Below are 19,065 nucleotides of genomic sequence, written 5' to 3' on the forward strand. Positions count from 1 at the left end.
TGCTTTCCTGGGATTGGCTGCTCAGCATGTTCACGAGGAATTCCTTGAGTACCTTTTATTTCTATTTTCTATGTGTGTGTATATATATATATATGTATTTATTAGTAGTGTGTTAGTATTTTGTTATTTTATTAAACTGTGTTTATCCCAATCCAAGTTTCTCCCTTCCCTTTTGATTCTCTCCCCTATTAGGGGCGAGTGAGTGGCGGCTGTGGTTGTATTGCTAGCTCGGCTTAAACCACGACAACCTGAGACTTCATCTCACGTATTACAACCCAGTTCCAGCAACATATTTCTAGCTGGTATGCAAAGCCAAGCATGAAGGTCTGCAGTCACCAACCACTAAAGGGTTTGAGTTGCAGTAGTCTGCAATGCAGCATTGCACTTTAGCTTCACTATTGATTCCAGCCATCATGCAGTCATCCTGCACCAAAGTAGAGTAAATTCTGGAATTCTGTTTCAAATCAGTAATGCTGTCTTGAAGAAAGATTATCGTTTCGTTTAAAATACTATATATATATTATATTTTAAAGTGTTTCCCAATGCATAAAGAACAAAGACCCATCAGCTGCTCAGAAAACAAAATTTTATTTATTGTAAAGTTCCTGAAACAATAAACACCTTATCAGAAGTACAATGTACTGGCACTATTTCTTTAAAATGTTGAACTGTCTTCCAGGAACAGCACCTGGAATATTCAAGAGAGCTCTTAAGCCATGGAACAACTTGGTGCAAAGCCCACCTTCTTCCCTGTCCCTTGCCAGAACCACCAGTGGAGAACGGGCAGTTAATTTTTATTTGCATTTCCTACCTAATGGCTCTCAAGCTTCACCTGGCAGATTGCAAGCTGGAATTTAGCCTTTCGTATTTATGGATCCTCAACTGGAAAGTGTAAGAAATAAGACAAATCACAATGCAAATTCAGCTTTGGACAATAAAAGGATTATTTTATAGAAATTTTAGTTCAATGACTATAAAATCTATTGCTTCTTGCTTAAAGATGTGAACATAGCAAGGAGACAAGAATTCACTTTCAGCTAGATGTTTGCTGTTTATTCCAACAACTGCAACAGAGGCAAAGGCCTTGACTTGCCCAACCCCTACAGATGTAGATCACATCTCTTACATCAGAGCCACAGAAATAACAGTTCTCCAGCAATTTGCAGGAACATCTGCACTTCCATTCCTTTCAGGTTCCTGCATTCAGCCAACAGCAGCCCAGCCCCAGCCTTACAAAGGCAGCCAGCAGGTGCCCAGTCTAGAGAGGGGGACCAAGGGACAAGGAGTTGGTTCCTTCTCCGCAACCACCCCATCTCACAAACGCTTTAAGGCAAAAGCAGCTTTTTTTCAGATGAACTGCATACATACAACACAGCCCTTTGTATTCATGGAGCTGCAGAAAACCAGCTCTTCTTCCCAAGTCGGTGATTTGTTCCCAGTCTTAATGTGTTACTTCACTAGTAACTAAGCGTCTCAAAAACATTAACCTCAATAGCCCCTTTCTACAGCTTTACCCACACTTACAGTGAAACAGAAATAGCTTGAAGTGTGTGGGACTGATAGTCCTGCAGTTAAACATTACTGAAAATTTTTCCTATTATAGGGCCAACTTAGGATGCCTTGTTTATAACTTATACTATTAAACTTTCACAACTTTATACAAACTCTTAATGATGTTAAAAAACACTGTACAAAACCACCTTAAGGCACAAAAAGTTAAACAGAAATGCAGCCCACTTGAAGTCTCAAAGCAGCCAATTCAAGAGAAACTGGCCTTGTAATAAGTACATAGTTCATTTATACACGTTAAACTTCATTGTCATACATTGAAACCAGTACACATAGGACAAAATGTATGCTGCTCAGCATCTACTGTCTTTCTTCAGTACCAACGCCCATACAAGACACGATCTGCAGTTACAATTGGAACTGAAACAGCTTATAGGTCTCTCAAGTGATCTGCTTTGAGCAACCATGAGCCAATACACCTTGAGGTGTGTGGATATGGCAACATAAATTTGTGAACATACACCTCAGGGTTTTGCTCTACTTTGTAAAAGCAAGGACGCACAAATGGGAAAAAGTCAAAATGGCAGTGATGGAGACTGGGAGAATTTTAATCTTGCAGAAATGAATTTTGTAAGTTGATGTCCCTCCTCCAAGCAAATTGTCTTGGGTAAATGACAGAACAATAAAAGAGATGCCCATGAAAAGTACTGCCCTGCTTCAAAAACTCTGAAAGAGATCAGCATTGTAAGGTAGGGTCAGCAAATGGGTGATAATACAGCTACCCCCCACCTCTAGAAATGTCCAGGGAACACAACTACTCTGTTGGCTCAAAGATTCTTGTTTAACATTTGCTAATGGCCACATAGAGCTATCCAAGAAAACCTTGTGTGGTTGCATCTCAGTAGGAGCCTGTAGGTTACTGGCTACAGGAGGGAAAAATCCAGCAAACAACCCATTTCTCCTGAGTGTGAAAGGCATCTCTGCATTACAACATAATCATTCAAGTACTACTGGATGTTTTCTTATATGAAGGTCTTCAAGGAGTGGCAAGTTGCCCTACCTACATCAATATTCAATATATGGTTCCACAGGGGAAGAATCCTGATAGAACAGTTTAATTTAGGTGCAATTTTTCTGATGCAGTTTCAAGTGAAGACAAGCAGAGCACTAGCAATGAAGCCTCAGGGAAAAAGGCTCATTGCACCCCTCAGTGTCACGCTGCTACTTTTCAATTGTCTTCTTTACTAGCACTTTTTCTCACACCCATACAGCAATGCTAATTAGATCACTCCAGGACTGCCTGCGTTATTAATAAGCCATTTACCTTTCGTGTGGAGGAGGAACTGTAACAGCACAGAGCACTGAACTCCTGTTCACTCAAAAGAGTACAAACACTCTTGGTATATTTGAAATTGGGAAAGTCTGTAGCAACATGAAAAAGGGAAAGACTAGCTTAAGCATTTCTATTCACTATTTTACAGCAAGAAAACTTTTATCAGGGTTTATTATAAAGGAACAGCATAAGGAAACCAAATAAATAGTTGAATAGTTAATGGTACACAATATAATAATACTAAACTTCAATGACATCAAAATTAAACTTTGGAATAGCATCAATATGAAAGATTACTTGGAAAACTAGGATTCTGTTCAAGATCCTGAGACCTGTGCATTGCAAAAACCAGTCATTTTTGATGCCCTGTTGGTCCCAGCTTTGTTCCCTGCAGGACCACATCCATTGAGAACTATGACCCATCCGTGCAGGTCCCTAATCCCACTCTGCCCCATCATCCACGTGCTGTTTCTCCAAGTGCCTAAGGGAGAGTGATTGGGAAGCATGAGGTATGAGTTGTGCTTCATTGTTTCAGAGGAAGCAGCATCTCCTTCCTCATCTGATAGTTATATTGAACCAGGTTATGCAATTTAGCCTAAGGATGCTTCTTTCTTCCTTAAAGCAGCAGTTAGAGGAACAGAAAGAAGGCAGCAATGACCTCATGCTCCCAGTAAAACCCCAGCTGGGTTCTGGGCGGGAGGGGTGGAATCGAGGGCTGATTTATCATTAGTTGTATAAAGCGATCTAGCATGGTGAAGTCAGTGGAGAGAGTTTAAACAGAGCTACATCAGACCCTCTGTCATTTTCTTGTTTCTACTCATTAACACTGTGCAGCCACACTGAGCTGGATTCCGTCAGCTCATCTCACCCAACACGGGAGGGGACAGGAGTGATCTCTGCTGGCTCACAGGAGTAACCAATTTAAGCAAATTCATCACTCTCAGGAGGAGGATTTTACCGTGCTCCCAAATAAACAAGTATCACCTCTGTGTGGTCTGAAATTGTTCACTGATACAGATTTCTTCACCTGTGGGACATGTGCATCTCTTAACAGAGAAGCACAGCTCACTTTGGCCATACACCACGCCAATCTGGGTCTTGACTTGATGTAAACTTAAAGAACTATATACACAGTATAACTTTGAAATCTGTATGTCAAACCTGTTGATCAAACTCTCTTCTCATAAATTTTTAGATCAGTAGATAGTACCACTGAAGTCAGGAGTGCCAAAAGGTGTTTGAGGAAAACCCAGCATTATATATTTGCATTAAATGCCAAAATGTATCCTAAAGTACTCCTTTTAACATCTGTCACTGAAACACTTCCAATGTCAACTTCTCCAGAACACTGGAACAATTAACAAAAACTCTATCAAGCAACAGAAAAACGGAAACAAAAATTACAAACAAAAATAAGCTTTTATCTTTGTTAAATTCCTGTCAGCCACTTGAAATCTTGTTTATCTGTTCCATGAAATTAAAAACTTGGCACGTTTTCCTTGGATGCCATTTATCAACATTTTCTTTTATCTAGAACATTTATTGTATATCAGAAATTCACTTGGCTAGGATATTTGTGTTTAGTAGAAAACACTGCCTTCCAGTTATAGCTATAAAGCGTCACACAGTTCAGTAAATGAATTCTCCTGGTATTTCTTGCAGCAATGGTTCCTCAAATTTAAATCGTTTGGAAATGGCTTTCTGCTCAGTTACTTTTTCTTTTTCTGACTGCCTACATTGTCCCAGTGTATACGAAGCCACTACAATTAGTTCTTCTGTCACTATGGATTCTTCCTCTTCAGTCTTCTCAGCATCTACTGACTTTTCAGAGGCAGAATCCGCATCTTTCTGGGCGACATCACTGGTCTCGCCTCCTGTACTCTTGCTCCAGGCCCTGCAAGCAGGATTATCACTTTGTTCTAACCATGGATGTTGAAGACATTCTTCGGCAGTTGCCCGGTCCCTGCAGAGGAAGAAAAGTGTTAAAATAAATGTCCAAATGAATTTGAAATCCAGTGCCTTGCAGAAGAGATCTGTATCAACTATTCCAAGGATATGACTCTACTAAAGACAGACTGACAGAACATCTAAAAAACATGCCAACAGTTACCTTTTACCAAACAAGACCAACAGCAGCCCAAGGAGATGAACAGCTAACATCGAAAATAAAGAAGTTCATAGATCCTTAAATATCACAGTTTACACTCCCATGTTTCCAACCAACTTTCAAAGGGTTTTTTTTTTTAAATATAGGAAAACTATCTAAACCTTACATTCTTAAAGTATTTCCACAGACAAGCAGTAGGCAATTTCAATGGTTGACGTGCCCCATGAAGAACTGGTGAAGTTCCACAGGAAACTCCTCTTTTGAGACCTGGAATTTCCAACTTGCTGCCCATTGAGAAAAGCACACTAACGACCCAGAAAAGACAAAACTACTCTACCACCTCATCAGGAATAAGAGGCTCAAAACAGTTCATTTAAAAGACATCAGCAAGGTACCTGTAAAAACAACCAGTATACTGTACCATATGCTACAACTCATATACAGTTTTCTGAAAGGAAATTTGAGTTTTAGTTATTAACAGTTGGACACATTCAGAATATGGAAGTTTGGAGGGAAACAGAGAACTTCTCTTTTCATATACGTGAAAAGTAATAGCACAATGAAATGCAAATAATCAAAGTCGCCTTTTACTTTAGAAATGAAAATACCAGCACTTGGTATATTTAAAATCAATCCAGTCAGACATACTAGCATACACAATTGTGTATTTTACTTACTCAGGTTTCTTAACCAGGAGAGTTTTGATGAAATCCACAGCAGACTCTGATATGAGGTCAAAGTCTTCTCCAGAGTAACTCACATTCATTTGAGATATATTTAAGAATGTTTCTTGTTTATCATCCCCTAAGAAAGGTGATATCCCTGTTAGCATAACATATGCCAGTACTCCAATGCTCCTAAATTAAAGTAAAAAACAGAAAAGCAGTTTAGTGCTGTGGGGTTTTTTTTATTATTATTATTATTATTTTTAAATGTTTGGTTTGTTCTGTTTTTAAACCAAACCAAAACACCTCTTCCGTGAAGTTATGACCACCATTAATTTCTTCAACTTACCACATGTCAGTTGCTGTACTGATTGGGTCATAACTCAGAATTTCAGGAGCTATTCAGGAAAAAAAAAACACATAACAAAAACCAGTTCTATTTATTTTCTCATATGCAGACATTATATTTTAGTTACATAGTGCAATAACAGCTATGCGGTAAAATTTAATATAAATACTTTGCAGCACGATAGTCTTTTGAAAGAGATATTTCAAGTTATTTAAGTGATTACTACCATACACTGGTTTTACATGAAACTGATTGTTTTCTTTTTATTGTCCTCTTCAGAAGCCAAGCCATTCTCCTCAATTAAAGAAGCTATATAAAAATTCCTTAAGGGAAAATGAGAAATATCCAACATTCTATATTCCAGCACTGAAACCCATACCCATAAAGATACGAAAATGTACTTGAATATATATTTTAAGGTCTGGGATGATTTGCTTTTAAAAAAATGAAATTGATACAAACCTCCACAAGCTAAAATATTATATTCAGAGACAGAATTGTGATCACTGCTGGTAAGAATCATCTGAAGTGTGAGCTCATCTTTAACACAAGCCCACAATTGTCACACATTAGACTGGCAAACCTTGCCAGTTTTAGCTTTTACAGCACTATCACATCCAAGTAATAACCCGATCTCTCAACACAGTAGCTACCCAGCCAGCCTGGCACATTCACCAGACTGAGGCAGTTTCTCATCACTCCCCAAAGCCTGGGCAGTCCCCTCCTCGGGGTGACATCACTTGTCGTGACAACTTACCTACATATTCTGGAGTTCCCATAATTTCTCTTAGCTCCTCACTGCTCTTCATTATTCTGGAAAGGCCAAAATCCACTATCTTAATGTCTCCTAGAGGAGACTTACTGGTTAGTAGAATATTTTGGGGCTGAAAAACAAAAGACGATGATTTTCAGGATCTAATGCCTATGACACCATATTGCATAAATATTTTATATCACAAGTAGCAATAATGCATTCCCACAGCAAGTACAAGACCCAGGATGATTAATTTATTTGTGTCCCCCTCTGGCCCTCAAGGTGAACTTGAAGAAACACACAAGCTAAAAGGAGCAGCAGATTTTTCTGCTTATAACCGAGACCAAATATCTACCTTTATTAGCTTAGAACACAAACAGAAGACATATCAGTAACTGTGATTTAACAATAGCATATAAATACCTCCACATTTGTACCTTTAGTCCTTCATATCACCCTTAAAATTGCCCTTTCCTCGTGTCCTTCCAACAGATGGTGCAAAATACCTCCTGTTGAAGGGTGTCTATTCTAAAAGACCTGAACACATAAAACTATTGACTACACCTGTTGACAGTCTGTTGCAACCGACCTCAATCTTGTTCAAAGTCCAAACAATTGTATTACAGAATACTAGCTCAAGAACAGTTTAAAAAAATACAGCAGCCTGAAAAACAGGTTTTTAAGAGCATCACCTTTGGATAAACTTGTTTGCTCTGACGTCACCCTTCAAAGCAATTCTGTGGTCATTGAGAATTTCCTTACTGTCTACTTTAAATGCTTGCTCAGTTAAAAAAAAAAAAAAAATCTGAAAACTAACTTTAGACAACAGGTCTTAGAGATTTTTTTTGTTACTGAAGCACATCCTTGTCAAAAAAAAAAAACAAAACACAAGTGCGACACTCCCTGTTCCCAGGCCAATGATCACATTGGGTTCTAACATCAGCTTCTCCAATGGCGACACTGACAGTTGACACTACGCTCATGCCTCTGGTGAGCACAAGTTCTGTGAAAGTGAAGAATCCTTTATTTACTGAGAACCTGGATCATCTTGCATTAGGGCTGGTTGAAAAGAAAGGAAGGCAGAAGAGTAAGAACATTGAAGCAACAGCTGGCTGGTAATCCTACTGAATTAACGCTAACATTTATAATTTTACTAACATTTATAGTTTTACTCTCCTCATCCCCCAGTCAATCACAAAGGCATGTTTTCACATGAGCAGCCTTGCTTTTGAATAGAGAAATAGAATTTTGCAAGAACATTTACAAAACCTTGGGCCAGTTCTCCTTGCTGCAAGACCTAAATACAGTCAAGTTCCTTCCTTCCTGCAAACTTAAACCATGGTATTTCAAAATAACTCCATTATGTTGTCAATCTATTTCTTGTTTGTAAATTTATGCATTAAGAACAGTTTTTTAAAAAAATTTTTGTTTGCTTACAAACTGGGTTCTGGTGGCCCTACAAAGGCTTTTGGAGCTGCACATTACCATATGCTTTATAGCTCACATTTGTTATTCTGTATTTGTATTAGAAAAACAAACATCCAAAAATGCTGACTATGTCTCCCTAATGAGTCTCTCAGATGTTCTTCCCACTGGGAAATTTAGTTACTTTCTGAAGAGGCAAATAGAAAGCATGAGAAAAGCATTTGTTTTCTATATTTAAACAAGGAAAAGTTTTTGATGGAAATGTTTTGTGAAACCCTCAGACCCTGTATTATAATATTTTTGTAGCTAATGTGGTCGCCAGAAGCCTGTCTTTAAAAAAAGAAAAAAAACAACCAACAAAAAATACACAAAAAAACAAATAAAAAAACCCGAAACAAAACACCAAAAAATTACCCAGAACACACATGCAGAAAAAAACCTTTCTGAAGAATTGAGTCATAAGCCTAAATCAATTCATAATGAAATATCAGTCATTTTCTTCTTTTAGGGAATCATTAAGGAGTTCAAGAGAAGTGACAGTCTAAACATGAGCATGAAGCCTTAAATAAACCACAGCTTTTAACTTACCATAGCTTTCAGCTCGACACAATTACTCTACAGGTTTAATAAAACGAAGATCACTTTCTCACATCTGTAAAGCTGTTTCTCTTTTGCCTTTCCACTGCTATAATACATCTAGGTTTGCCTAATGCTCATTAGCCCACAAACACAAGAGCAACTCAGGCCAGAGGCTCTCCTGGTAGTCATTCTAAAAAAGGGCCTTTCACTCTTACCATCAGGTGGTAATGAAATGGCTAATGACAGCTGTCAAAGGGCAACATTTAAAAACCTCTCCCTCCACTGCAGCAGGGCTTAAAGGTTCCAATTTAGATCCTTTTATGTTGTCCACTGAACAAAAACATAAAAAGAAAAAAATCCCTACCCAAACAGGCAATCTGAATGGATGCGCTTTACTACAAGATGCGTATGTGCAGAGAAACGACATGGCATGGCCATACAAGTCTATCCCAATGTCATGTTAGCATAGCTAGAAACAGGTACCTTTGGAAAGATCACTGAAAAAAAGAAGAGTTTTGTTTTTCCAGGCATACTATCAGCAATCAGAAACTTGGGCTTTAGGAATTTGAGATGTTGGTTATACCTGTATCATCATGTTAGAGTACTAGCAGTGTAAAGCATAATTTGTCAATGCAAATATACATCACTTAAATCACTTAAATTGGACTAAACTAGCGCCACATAAAAAGAGCATAGCTTTCCTGACACTACAAACTTCAGTGCAAAGGCCAAAGTAAAGCAATATATACAAAGATCTGTTTTAATCTAGAAACTTATTCTGCAAATTGCAGTTTGTAGTAAATGTACTTAGTGAAATGAAATAACCTTCAACCCTATGTTGCCAGAAGGTTTTAGAATCTGTAAACTCACTATATAATGGCACTATATATAATGGAAAAATCTGTACATTGCAAATTTGCTATTATTCTAGAAGTTTCTATGAAACTTTGGTCCTAATATTTCTTGTAACTTTAGCTGTTTTCAAGAAGAGTTTGACTAAGGACACATAAAGGTCACGTTTTTTATCAGCGTGTCACCTTAACCTGCAACATTAAGTTAGCTACCTAATTTTATTATACTGTCAAAAATAAAAGTCAGATCCCTATAAGACAGGGCAGGAATTGTCCAAGGAATAATGGGCAGAAATGGGAAAAACAGACTAGGTGGGATTCCCTAGCTACAGTGTATGTAAAGATATTAAACCAGGCTGAGCAGTCAGCCCTAAAAACAGTTAAAGGACTCCCATATCTTTAAGCGATTGAAATGCAAGAGCAGAGCTTACTTGGGGGTTGGGTTGCCTCCATCCATTTGTAAATATGGAAAAAAACACAATAGTCACTAAAAGAGTACACATATTAGACTGGCATCACACCTTATTCCCAAAAATAAGCAATGCAAGTCTCAAATTAAGAAATAAGGCCATAATCAAAATAGGTTCTGTAGAACCTGGATACTCTATACTTGCCTATTAAGTAGTTTCGCTCTAATTGCTATAAAGGTTTGAACTCCAGATTAAACTGTTCTTTTGCCTCAAAAAAACGATATTTTAATTTTTAACTCTTTTCTTACTTTCCTAGATGTTCTTTAGACTGGAATACTACACTTCTATGTAATAAACATTCCACCTTAACCCACCTGGAAATCTCAGCTGAGAAAATTAAACTGTAACCTTCTTATAACAGGCCACTTCTTCTGTAATTGCATTAGCTTGCTTTCTGAACACTGGTGTAAAATGACTCCCAAAACAATTCCAAACAGTGACTAGGCTCATTGTCCTCACTGTACACAACACCTTGAAAAGTTGTCTGCTGGATAACCAGCGTAATACATGCTGTAGGAGAGTGCTGCATGAAGCATTCTCCCAGACCTCAGGGCGAGGTAAGGCTCTTTATACCCATCTCCACTGCATACAGGAGGCAGCAAGTCCTCCTCCCTCAACCCCCACGCCTTTTTAAATGCTCGTCCACTCCCAACTACTTTAAGCTTTTACCAAACACCAATTCAAGATCAAGTCAAACAGCGAAAACACAGAGAACGGAGTCTTCCCTTACTCTGCAGCTTTTATGCACCATTAAGTGGAGATGAAAGACTTCTGACTACAATCTACGCACACCCTGCAAATTAAATAGCATCAACACAATACTGTCGAGTGATACTTAATTTGCACTCAGTAGCACTATATTGGCTCTTTCTCCCAGTCAAAACTGGATTACAGGATTGGATTTTGCTATTAAAAACAAGCTATTTTTCAACCATCTTTCCGAAGAACCATGCCTTTGGAAATAAACGATCAGGTGGCAACCCTGCTAAACCACATAAAAATACCTCATTTTTTTCTGCAGTGCTTAGTCTCATAGGAAAAAATCTTGCATCTAATAAGGGGACAGACAGAAGCTAAATTAAGTTCGCTGTCAGTGTCATAGATCTGGCTGATTAGACTTATAACACAAAACTACAACAACAAGCTGATAAACACATACTGACAACCATTTTGACCTAAATTCTTCCACGCATAGAGCCTTTTTTGAAGGTGCAACACAGGGAAACTGGATGGACTTTTCCAAAGGTACTGGTACCAGACAAATGAAAGGGAAACCTTTAGAGAGCCAAATGTGAAACTAATAACACAACAAAACCATTTTATTATGTATTTGTAAACTTTTTGATATTGGCAAACACCTTGCTCACCAGCAGTACACTTTGCACGAGTCTTCTAAATGTCACCCCAGAAAAACAGGTATTTAGTAAATTCCATCGTGCTGTAAGCACTAGGTAAAGTAGTGTGAGCCGCACTACACAAGATAAGATGGTTTGAGGCCATGAACATGCTGCCAAAATCAGCACTAACTTCAATTTTTTAGTTTCTTGAAAAATGGGCCTTTTTTTTTTTTTTTTTAAAGTCTTGCAAGGCATGTAGGTCAATCAATCTTCTCAAGTCATGGTTTTTAATCCTATAGTTTCTGTCATCCTTATTTGCCAACATTCTGAAGATTTTTCTAAATGTTATTTTGCAGAAGAGTCTCATATATAATCAAAGTGATAATACTGCAATTAGGACTCCTATTAAGATCCACTTCTCAAAAACACATTGCACACTGCAATAACGTATAAACATATTAACTTGAACACGAGACAATTTGCTCTCCTAATGAAGTTTTATAAGCCAGCAAAGCAATGCTGGATCTTCCATTGAGGACTGGAGATGCTCAATTTTATAACACAAGTTTTCTGATCAGTTGGAAAGAGCTTTTTTTAAGTAAGCTTTTCCTGAACTCTGAAAAAGCTGCCTGTCCACAAGCTGTAATCAACACTCCAGTCTACTTTTGCCACTAAGTACTGTAGTCAAATAAAGCACAACATATTTCTGATTACAGATACCCAGCTGATAGCATTCAGGAACACCACAGCTTTAACTACAAACATATATGAATACATACTGTCCATGAAAGACATTTTAATTTTACACACTTTGCTTCAAGGACATTCAATGGAAATAAATATTTTTGGCCAGACACTGAATATCTCATGTAAGTGTACTGGAACTTTAAGGAATTCTAACTGCTCATTTTCAGTCCTTCTGAGTACTTATTTTCATATCACTTGCTAAAAATTTTCCATTAATTATTTTAATACAATTAATAAATATTACATGTATGACTAAATCGATGGACTACAGAAAATTTTAAAGGATTCCAGAGCTAATTTGAATAAATGGTTGGGAAACCGGGCAGGTGAGGTATTTGTGTGCAAATATTACTCATCATCTGCTTTAGCTGATGAATGGTGTATGATGTGCTAGGTTATATACTAAATATGTACAGCTTGATACTGGAATCTACTGGCAGCTTTGTACTACTGCCAAAAAGCAATTAAGTATAAGTAAGGATCTCAGCAACAGAACAGAAGAAACATGTAGCGGCTTACTACATACTTAGTAAATATAGTAATTTGACATGCAAAAAAAGAATTCAAAAATTTTAATGCAAGATACTTTCCAGACTGCCTTGCTTAGTAATAATAAAGTAGTTCAACCTCAAAAATCAGCCAAAATTGCATTTTTCATATGAGTGTACAAATGGAAGCTAAAAGAAATTAATTGCAGTTTGTTGCCAATGGGAGATGATAGTTTACTGGATCTGTGTTACAACCATAAACAATACTGAGATTTGTATGATGGCAACTATATTTTTCTCTTGCTTCGGGTCAAAACTATTTTTGAGCAAGAAAAAAATATTTACTCCAGTAAGTCATGATAATTGATATACCAATAGGGTGGTGGCCCACTGTTTGGTAGTAATTGACAAATATTTAAATTAACTTTTACAGTAATTAAAAAAAAACCTCTGAAGTGTTAGAAATACATTTAACACATTAGTATACTGTTTTCCAGTCCAGTATGAACACTTAATTCTGAAACATCATACTTTATAACACCACTGTCTCCGCCAGTCTTCTGCTTCATTGAAACTCAAGTCAATACTAAAACCAACCCAATTGTCAATGATCATATAGCACTCAAACATTTTTACTGCTTTTAAAAATGAGCCAAGTCTTACCCACAGTACTCATTTGCAATTTAAGGTGAAATGCAAATCCACTTTTGACTTCATTGCATTTCCCTTAATCAAACCAAGTTTATATTTGACATAATCATAGAAATTCTCCAAAATGCTTGCAACCCCTCAAAGGTTGAATTTTATCCTTCGAAGAATAAGTAGATAAAAATTGTGTTAATTACAAATTAGTATTAGTATGACATAAGACCAAGACACCACCAAATAAGAAATTAATGAGAAAAATACAGCAACAATCTTACCTTTAAGTCAAGATGAACCACATTGTTTCTGTGCAAGAATGAAACTCCTTCTAAGATTTGCTTCATAAGTCGCTTAACATCTTTTTCTTTGAAGGCTTCCTCTCTTTCAGCCACACACTGGTCAAAGATTTCACCTCCAGCAGCGCTATGGAACAATATGAATTCTATTATTTCAAATATTCAGTTATAGCACCCATTTTGTTCTACTTACACTATTTTATTTAGCATAAGTAAAATCAGCAGGCAGTAGCATTCAACAGTGATACTTTCAGCTATTCAACATTTGGCAAGCTTTTACTAGGAAGGCCTCTCTGCAGTGTGGTGGCTTTGGAGAGAAGCAAAGATGAGTCATTAGTCATTTAGCTTAGAGAATATGAGTACTACAGAAACTTTTGGGACTGTTTTGGAAATGCTACTGACTATGCTTAAAGATGAACGCCACATTCATTGGAGGGCAGTGTTTACGTAAAAGATGTGCCTTTCACCATTTCTATAAAACCACCTGGAAATTTGGCCAAGGTGAGCATTTGTAAATGCAAAGCAAAACAGCCCCATCCCCAAGCCTCCTCGAAACACTTTGTACATGCTCAAAATTTTAAATGTAAAGTTTATAATTTGTTTGTGAGGTCTCTGGTACAGAGGGATGCATTCAGTTTTCTAAATGGCCTTCATCTAAAAATAGTTATGAAAATTTTAGCTTTTAGTTTGCTTCCTTATCTTTTGTTTGTATAATTTAAATAAATAACAAAGTAACAATCCCCCCCCAAAAACAACCTACAGATGAATGAGTGTTTTAAAGTATTCTTAAGCCACATGCAGTGCCATCTCCATATAAGAATGACTCTAGAGAACCAAAATTGTTTTACAATGTAACCACGTAGCATCTAAAGGAAAATGAGCAGAGCAGAGGTTCCACCTTAAAACAAGAATGGGTATTAAAATGGAACCATTTCGCATACGGATTGCTGAATTACTACTTAGCAAAGTATAAATGAAATCAACACATACACACTTTGTTCTGCATGAAATCCTATAATCATCCCTTAGTGAAAGATGTGAAACCCCCAAGGACAGGATCTTCTCCAGTTACCTCGAACTGTGACAAGCCAAACCTGACTTTGCACAAGCGTTAATCTTTATTGATGCACAGCCATCTCCTCTGCCTATGCTTGCTCTTTTCTAATAAATTATATTACGTAGGCAATCCAAAAGACAGAAAGTGTTATTCAGCAAGGATTTAACAACAAATGAGAGTTCTATAAAAATGGTGCATTTGGATTATGTACCCACAGAAAACACAAATATATTCAATTTTTCGTTTTGGCAATACTAACTGCTACAGTCGTAGTACCTGAAAATGAGTCATGGATGATAACTTTTTGCTTTCTTAGATATTCTCATTATTTAAAATTCTTCCTGTGGACTGTCTTACTAGCAAAAGGAATTTAAAAGAGGGCTATGTCTTTTTCTAAAGAGTTTTATATTTCTGTTCTATATTCTGGCATACTGGTACAGAAATGCAGTTTGATTTGTGAAACTAAGACTTCCTTTTTAAAAAGAAAAGTCCGTGAAATAATTATTTTTCTTCATCCTTTATCAAAGATGATAGAACTCAAAATTAAAATCAATTTCCATCAAAGCAGCATTAATGCTTTAATTCCTCTAGAAGAATTGCATATGCCTGACACTTTATCACATCTTTCTTCAGTACATTTTTATTTAATTCAAGGAAAAAGTTAATAACATTTCAGGTTTGAACAGGTATATTCTAATATTTTAAAATAAAATAAATTTTAAAAGAATTCTTCTCAAAAGCAACGTCATTTGGATCTTCAAGACAAGAAGAGAAAAACATCTACTGTAGTCAATAAACTAAACTTTCTCCTTTAAGAATTCCATAATGTTACTTGAAGAATTATTTAATTTCTTGTAGCAGTAAATTATAATGTAAATGCAGTGATAATATCTACTACCAAAATTACTAACACAATATGTTTTACAGTAACAACCCTGGGATTTTTCTGGTATTGCCTGGCCACTTAAAATAAGTGAAACAGTACTTCCGCTATTTAATTCTATGTGAAATAGGATTAATTTCAACAAAATTGCTGTTGTCAACCAGGGATCACACTGCATTTTTAATAGACTCTGCTGAAACAAAAATCAGCAACGGGGGGTCTTATAAAGTCCTGTTTGCTATGTCTATTCAGCAGACATCTGTTACAATTAAGTGACACTAATAAACATATTAACATTGAAGTAGGCATCAAGCTAAAATGTAAGCTACAGAGAATTTTAATACTACCCTTAAAGTTTCACATGGAAAGGTGGTTTCACACAGAATGTTTCATTTTTCAATCAACTTTACTAATTAGAACAAGTTTTTCCAGACAATTCATTCCATCAAAAAATTACCCCATTCAAACAAGTAACTAGTGACCCTTTGCAAGAGCACGGGGAAATTTGTTCCTGCAAGTCTGTTTCGTGTATTGTTGCTGTGGAGTGAGCTTAACTGATCTGCTTAAGCACAACAGCCAGCTTAGCTGTGAGCCAACCCAGTCACAAGTGGTTGGAAGTACAACATTAAAATGAACTCTCAAAAGATTCTCCCGCACATCTATGCCAAATTCTGCCAAGCTCCTTAACAATACTTTCAACTCGGTTATTTTGTATTGCCTAGCTGGAGTTTAGGGAAAAAAACTTCAATCAAAACACAGAAGGGTTTTGATACTTGCTATGAAAGTATCACGGGCATGTCATTCCTCCGATATCCGTACACATACAGACCACGAGTTCTCTGGTGTTCACAACATTTACACGTTTTTCCTCTAGGAACATATTTTCTATTAAGCTGTAGCTTTTCTAACAGTAATTATAAAATAACTTTGCAAACCACTGGGCCCCCCCACCCATCTCCATAGAAAATGTTCCTATAGGATAAAAGCAAAGAATTGTCCTTAGGACAAGAAAGTATCTAGGAAAACCAACCATCTTAATCTGAAAAAAAAAATAAATAAAGAAATATATAAGAGCACAACATATTGAAATCCCGTGTTACTTAGAAGGCATTTCTCCAGTACACATCCCCTTAGCTATTAACTTCTCTATCGTTTCAAGTGAAATCCAACTGCTTTTCATTAACAAAAAGCATGCTAACATTCTATTACTGCTTATCAGCATAAATGAGCTAAAAGTCTTTTGGAAGGCCAGAGCATTAATCTTGGTTACAGTTATGTTGACTTTAAATTCAATGGAGACTGCTTGTCTTCCTTCAAACAGCTTAACAATGCACTGTATGGAATTCAGCGTCCTGCTTTTCTCAAGGGTACTTAAAATACACCCGCATAGTCATTTAGCGTATCATTAGAAAAATATTGAAAAAACCCATTTCAGTGCATCTGAAAAAATTAAACATTCCCTCAGCTTTAATGGATCAGACATTAAGATAGTCTTCTGAAAGACTCAGAAGTACAAATCCTCAGAGCACAGATATGTAGATAACAACTTCCTAGACTACAATTTATTTCAAATGCTAAGTAAGAGCATATACAGTCTGCAAGGGTCAAAAATTTACTTTCTAAATGTTATGGTCTGTCAAAAGACTTTCTTGAAAGTGCTGTCTTTGGAAGATAAATGTGTACAGAAAGCAGAGGGGTTCCAGAGCTTATATTAAAGAAGATCACACCAACATGGTTGTAACACTATCAGCAAAGGTTCATCTTCGCTAGTGCTGACAGTTGCACCTACCCTCCTTTCCTTGGCTCAGCACAACATTGCATAGTAAACAAGCAAGTGAATTTACTGAGAATTTTTCCTGTGTAAGGCTACCATAACATACCAACGTCCGCACAGGCCGAGAAAACTGTACTTCTGTATCTGATGAGCGGATATATGGGAAGAGAAGCATCTAAATGCATTAAGTTGTAGATACTGTTCTTTTAAGTTCTTGGTTCTCAGACAAATTATCTTTTTTTTTTTTTTTCCCTTAACCTTTCCAATAAGGCAACCCAAGAACTGAAACACAAACAGAAGGCAACTAACACATTCGAGAAGTTTTCCCCTAAAACTTTTTTAAGAGCTTCAGTCTTGATTTGAGATTGTCACTTAGAACAATTTGTTAAGTATACTAATAGACACAATGCAAACATTGGTGCAGCAGTTATTTCTGATTACAGTGGTTTTGCTTCAAGGTTTATCTATTGAATCCTATGATAAATGACAGCAGACTCTTTCTTTAACCAGTAGCACTTCCAGTGAGTAGGATAAATAATGTTCAAGACAACACAAGTAATAACATTATCCAGGTCTAAACAACTATAGGTTAAAAAAGCACTTCATTCAGCATCATCAAATAATCCCTATGTTTTCCAGATGATATAGACAACTTTTTTTTTTTAAAAGTATAACTAAAGTCTACTACATCTACACAAGACCCTGGCAGGTAATTACTCAGTTAAGAAGCTCTTCACAAAAGAATACTTAATGGCTTAGACTCTGAAGTTACACATACAGGTTTCTGTAATATTCAACCCACTAATACCATCTCTCCCTTCCATAGATGTATAAATATACGGTGATGAACCCTTATTAAAAAACACCAGTTCTAAAGCATCAGATGTTCTGTTGCTCTTTCTTTCAAAAGAAACTGGAAAAAGCCAGGTACATTGCATACAAATATTGAGCTTAAAAGTTATCACCTCTGCTTTTTTCTTTTTATATCTGATGTGTCAGGCATCCCAGACTGTATCTCTACCTTCTTCAGTAAAAGTCCAGATTTCTTTTTCATTCATTCAGTTTTCACTGATACATAGAAACATGACTGACTCACAGATCAACTCCAGTCTTTACATGCTACCCCTTCAGACTTACCCCTTCAGACTTACCCCTTCAACTCCTACTTAAATCCTCTGTCTTGTGCCAACAAACACAAGTCAGAGACTGTTGTAAGGGTGGAGGTCGACAACCACCAATTTGCTACCCTCCAGCTGAAGCCGACACTGTAATGCCTCATGGCTTCCCATTCCTCAGCACTTAATATTAACAGTTAGTGGCCAATTTTAAGTTTGTTTTCTGTCAAAAGTTGATAATCCTTGAAAGACAACCCTCCAGGTAACATGAATATTTCTCTTCATGAAGGCAAAGCACCAGATGTGCCCCTCACTCCTTACGACAGATTCAACATCAAGACAAGAAACTTCAAAACCTTAGCAGATAAAGTTAGTGGCCAACAATTAAGTATTTGTTGTTCTTCCCAAGATAAAGCATCTGCCACACAGACCATCAAGCTTAATAGAAACTGAAATGTCCTGGAGAAGCTTACAGTCTAGATATGACCTTTAATCCCCTGCATACAGAATGTCAGAAATTTACTAACCTTCATACCTGTTTTGTTGCAACATGTCTCTGGAACATGTTGACATTAAAGAAGCATCCAGACATACTGGCTAGAGTCAGGGAATGACTTTTTGTAATTTACAACTTAACACACAGCTATTTATCTGGAACAAGGTATGACTGCTTGATGCACA

The 19,065-nt window shown here is 36.8% G+C and overlaps 1 protein-coding gene across 1 annotated transcript in view; it reads right to left on the bottom strand.

The window, feature by feature from the left end:
* Positions 1-569: 569 nt before the first annotated feature.
* STK17A (serine/threonine kinase 17a) overlaps positions 570-19,065 on the bottom strand; it is a 28,390-nt gene continuing 9,894 nt past the window's right edge. Inside the window, exons 3-7 of the mRNA XM_065831257.2 lie at positions 13,538-13,682; positions 6,721-6,847; positions 5,964-6,012; positions 5,627-5,806; positions 570-4,805 (exon numbers count right to left, since the gene is read on the bottom strand). Coding sequence (XP_065687329.1) covers positions 4,472-4,805; positions 5,627-5,806; positions 5,964-6,012; positions 6,721-6,847; positions 13,538-13,682 — 835 coding nt within the window. The 3' untranslated portion in view covers positions 570-4,471. The remainder of the gene's footprint in view (positions 4,806-5,626; positions 5,807-5,963; positions 6,013-6,720; positions 6,848-13,537; positions 13,683-19,065) is intronic.

Source organism: Patagioenas fasciata, chromosome 2 (genome assembly GCF_037038585.1).
Source record: "Patagioenas fasciata isolate bPatFas1 chromosome 2, bPatFas1.hap1, whole genome shotgun sequence".
NCBI lineage: Eukaryota > Metazoa > Chordata > Aves > Columbiformes > Columbidae > Patagioenas > Patagioenas fasciata.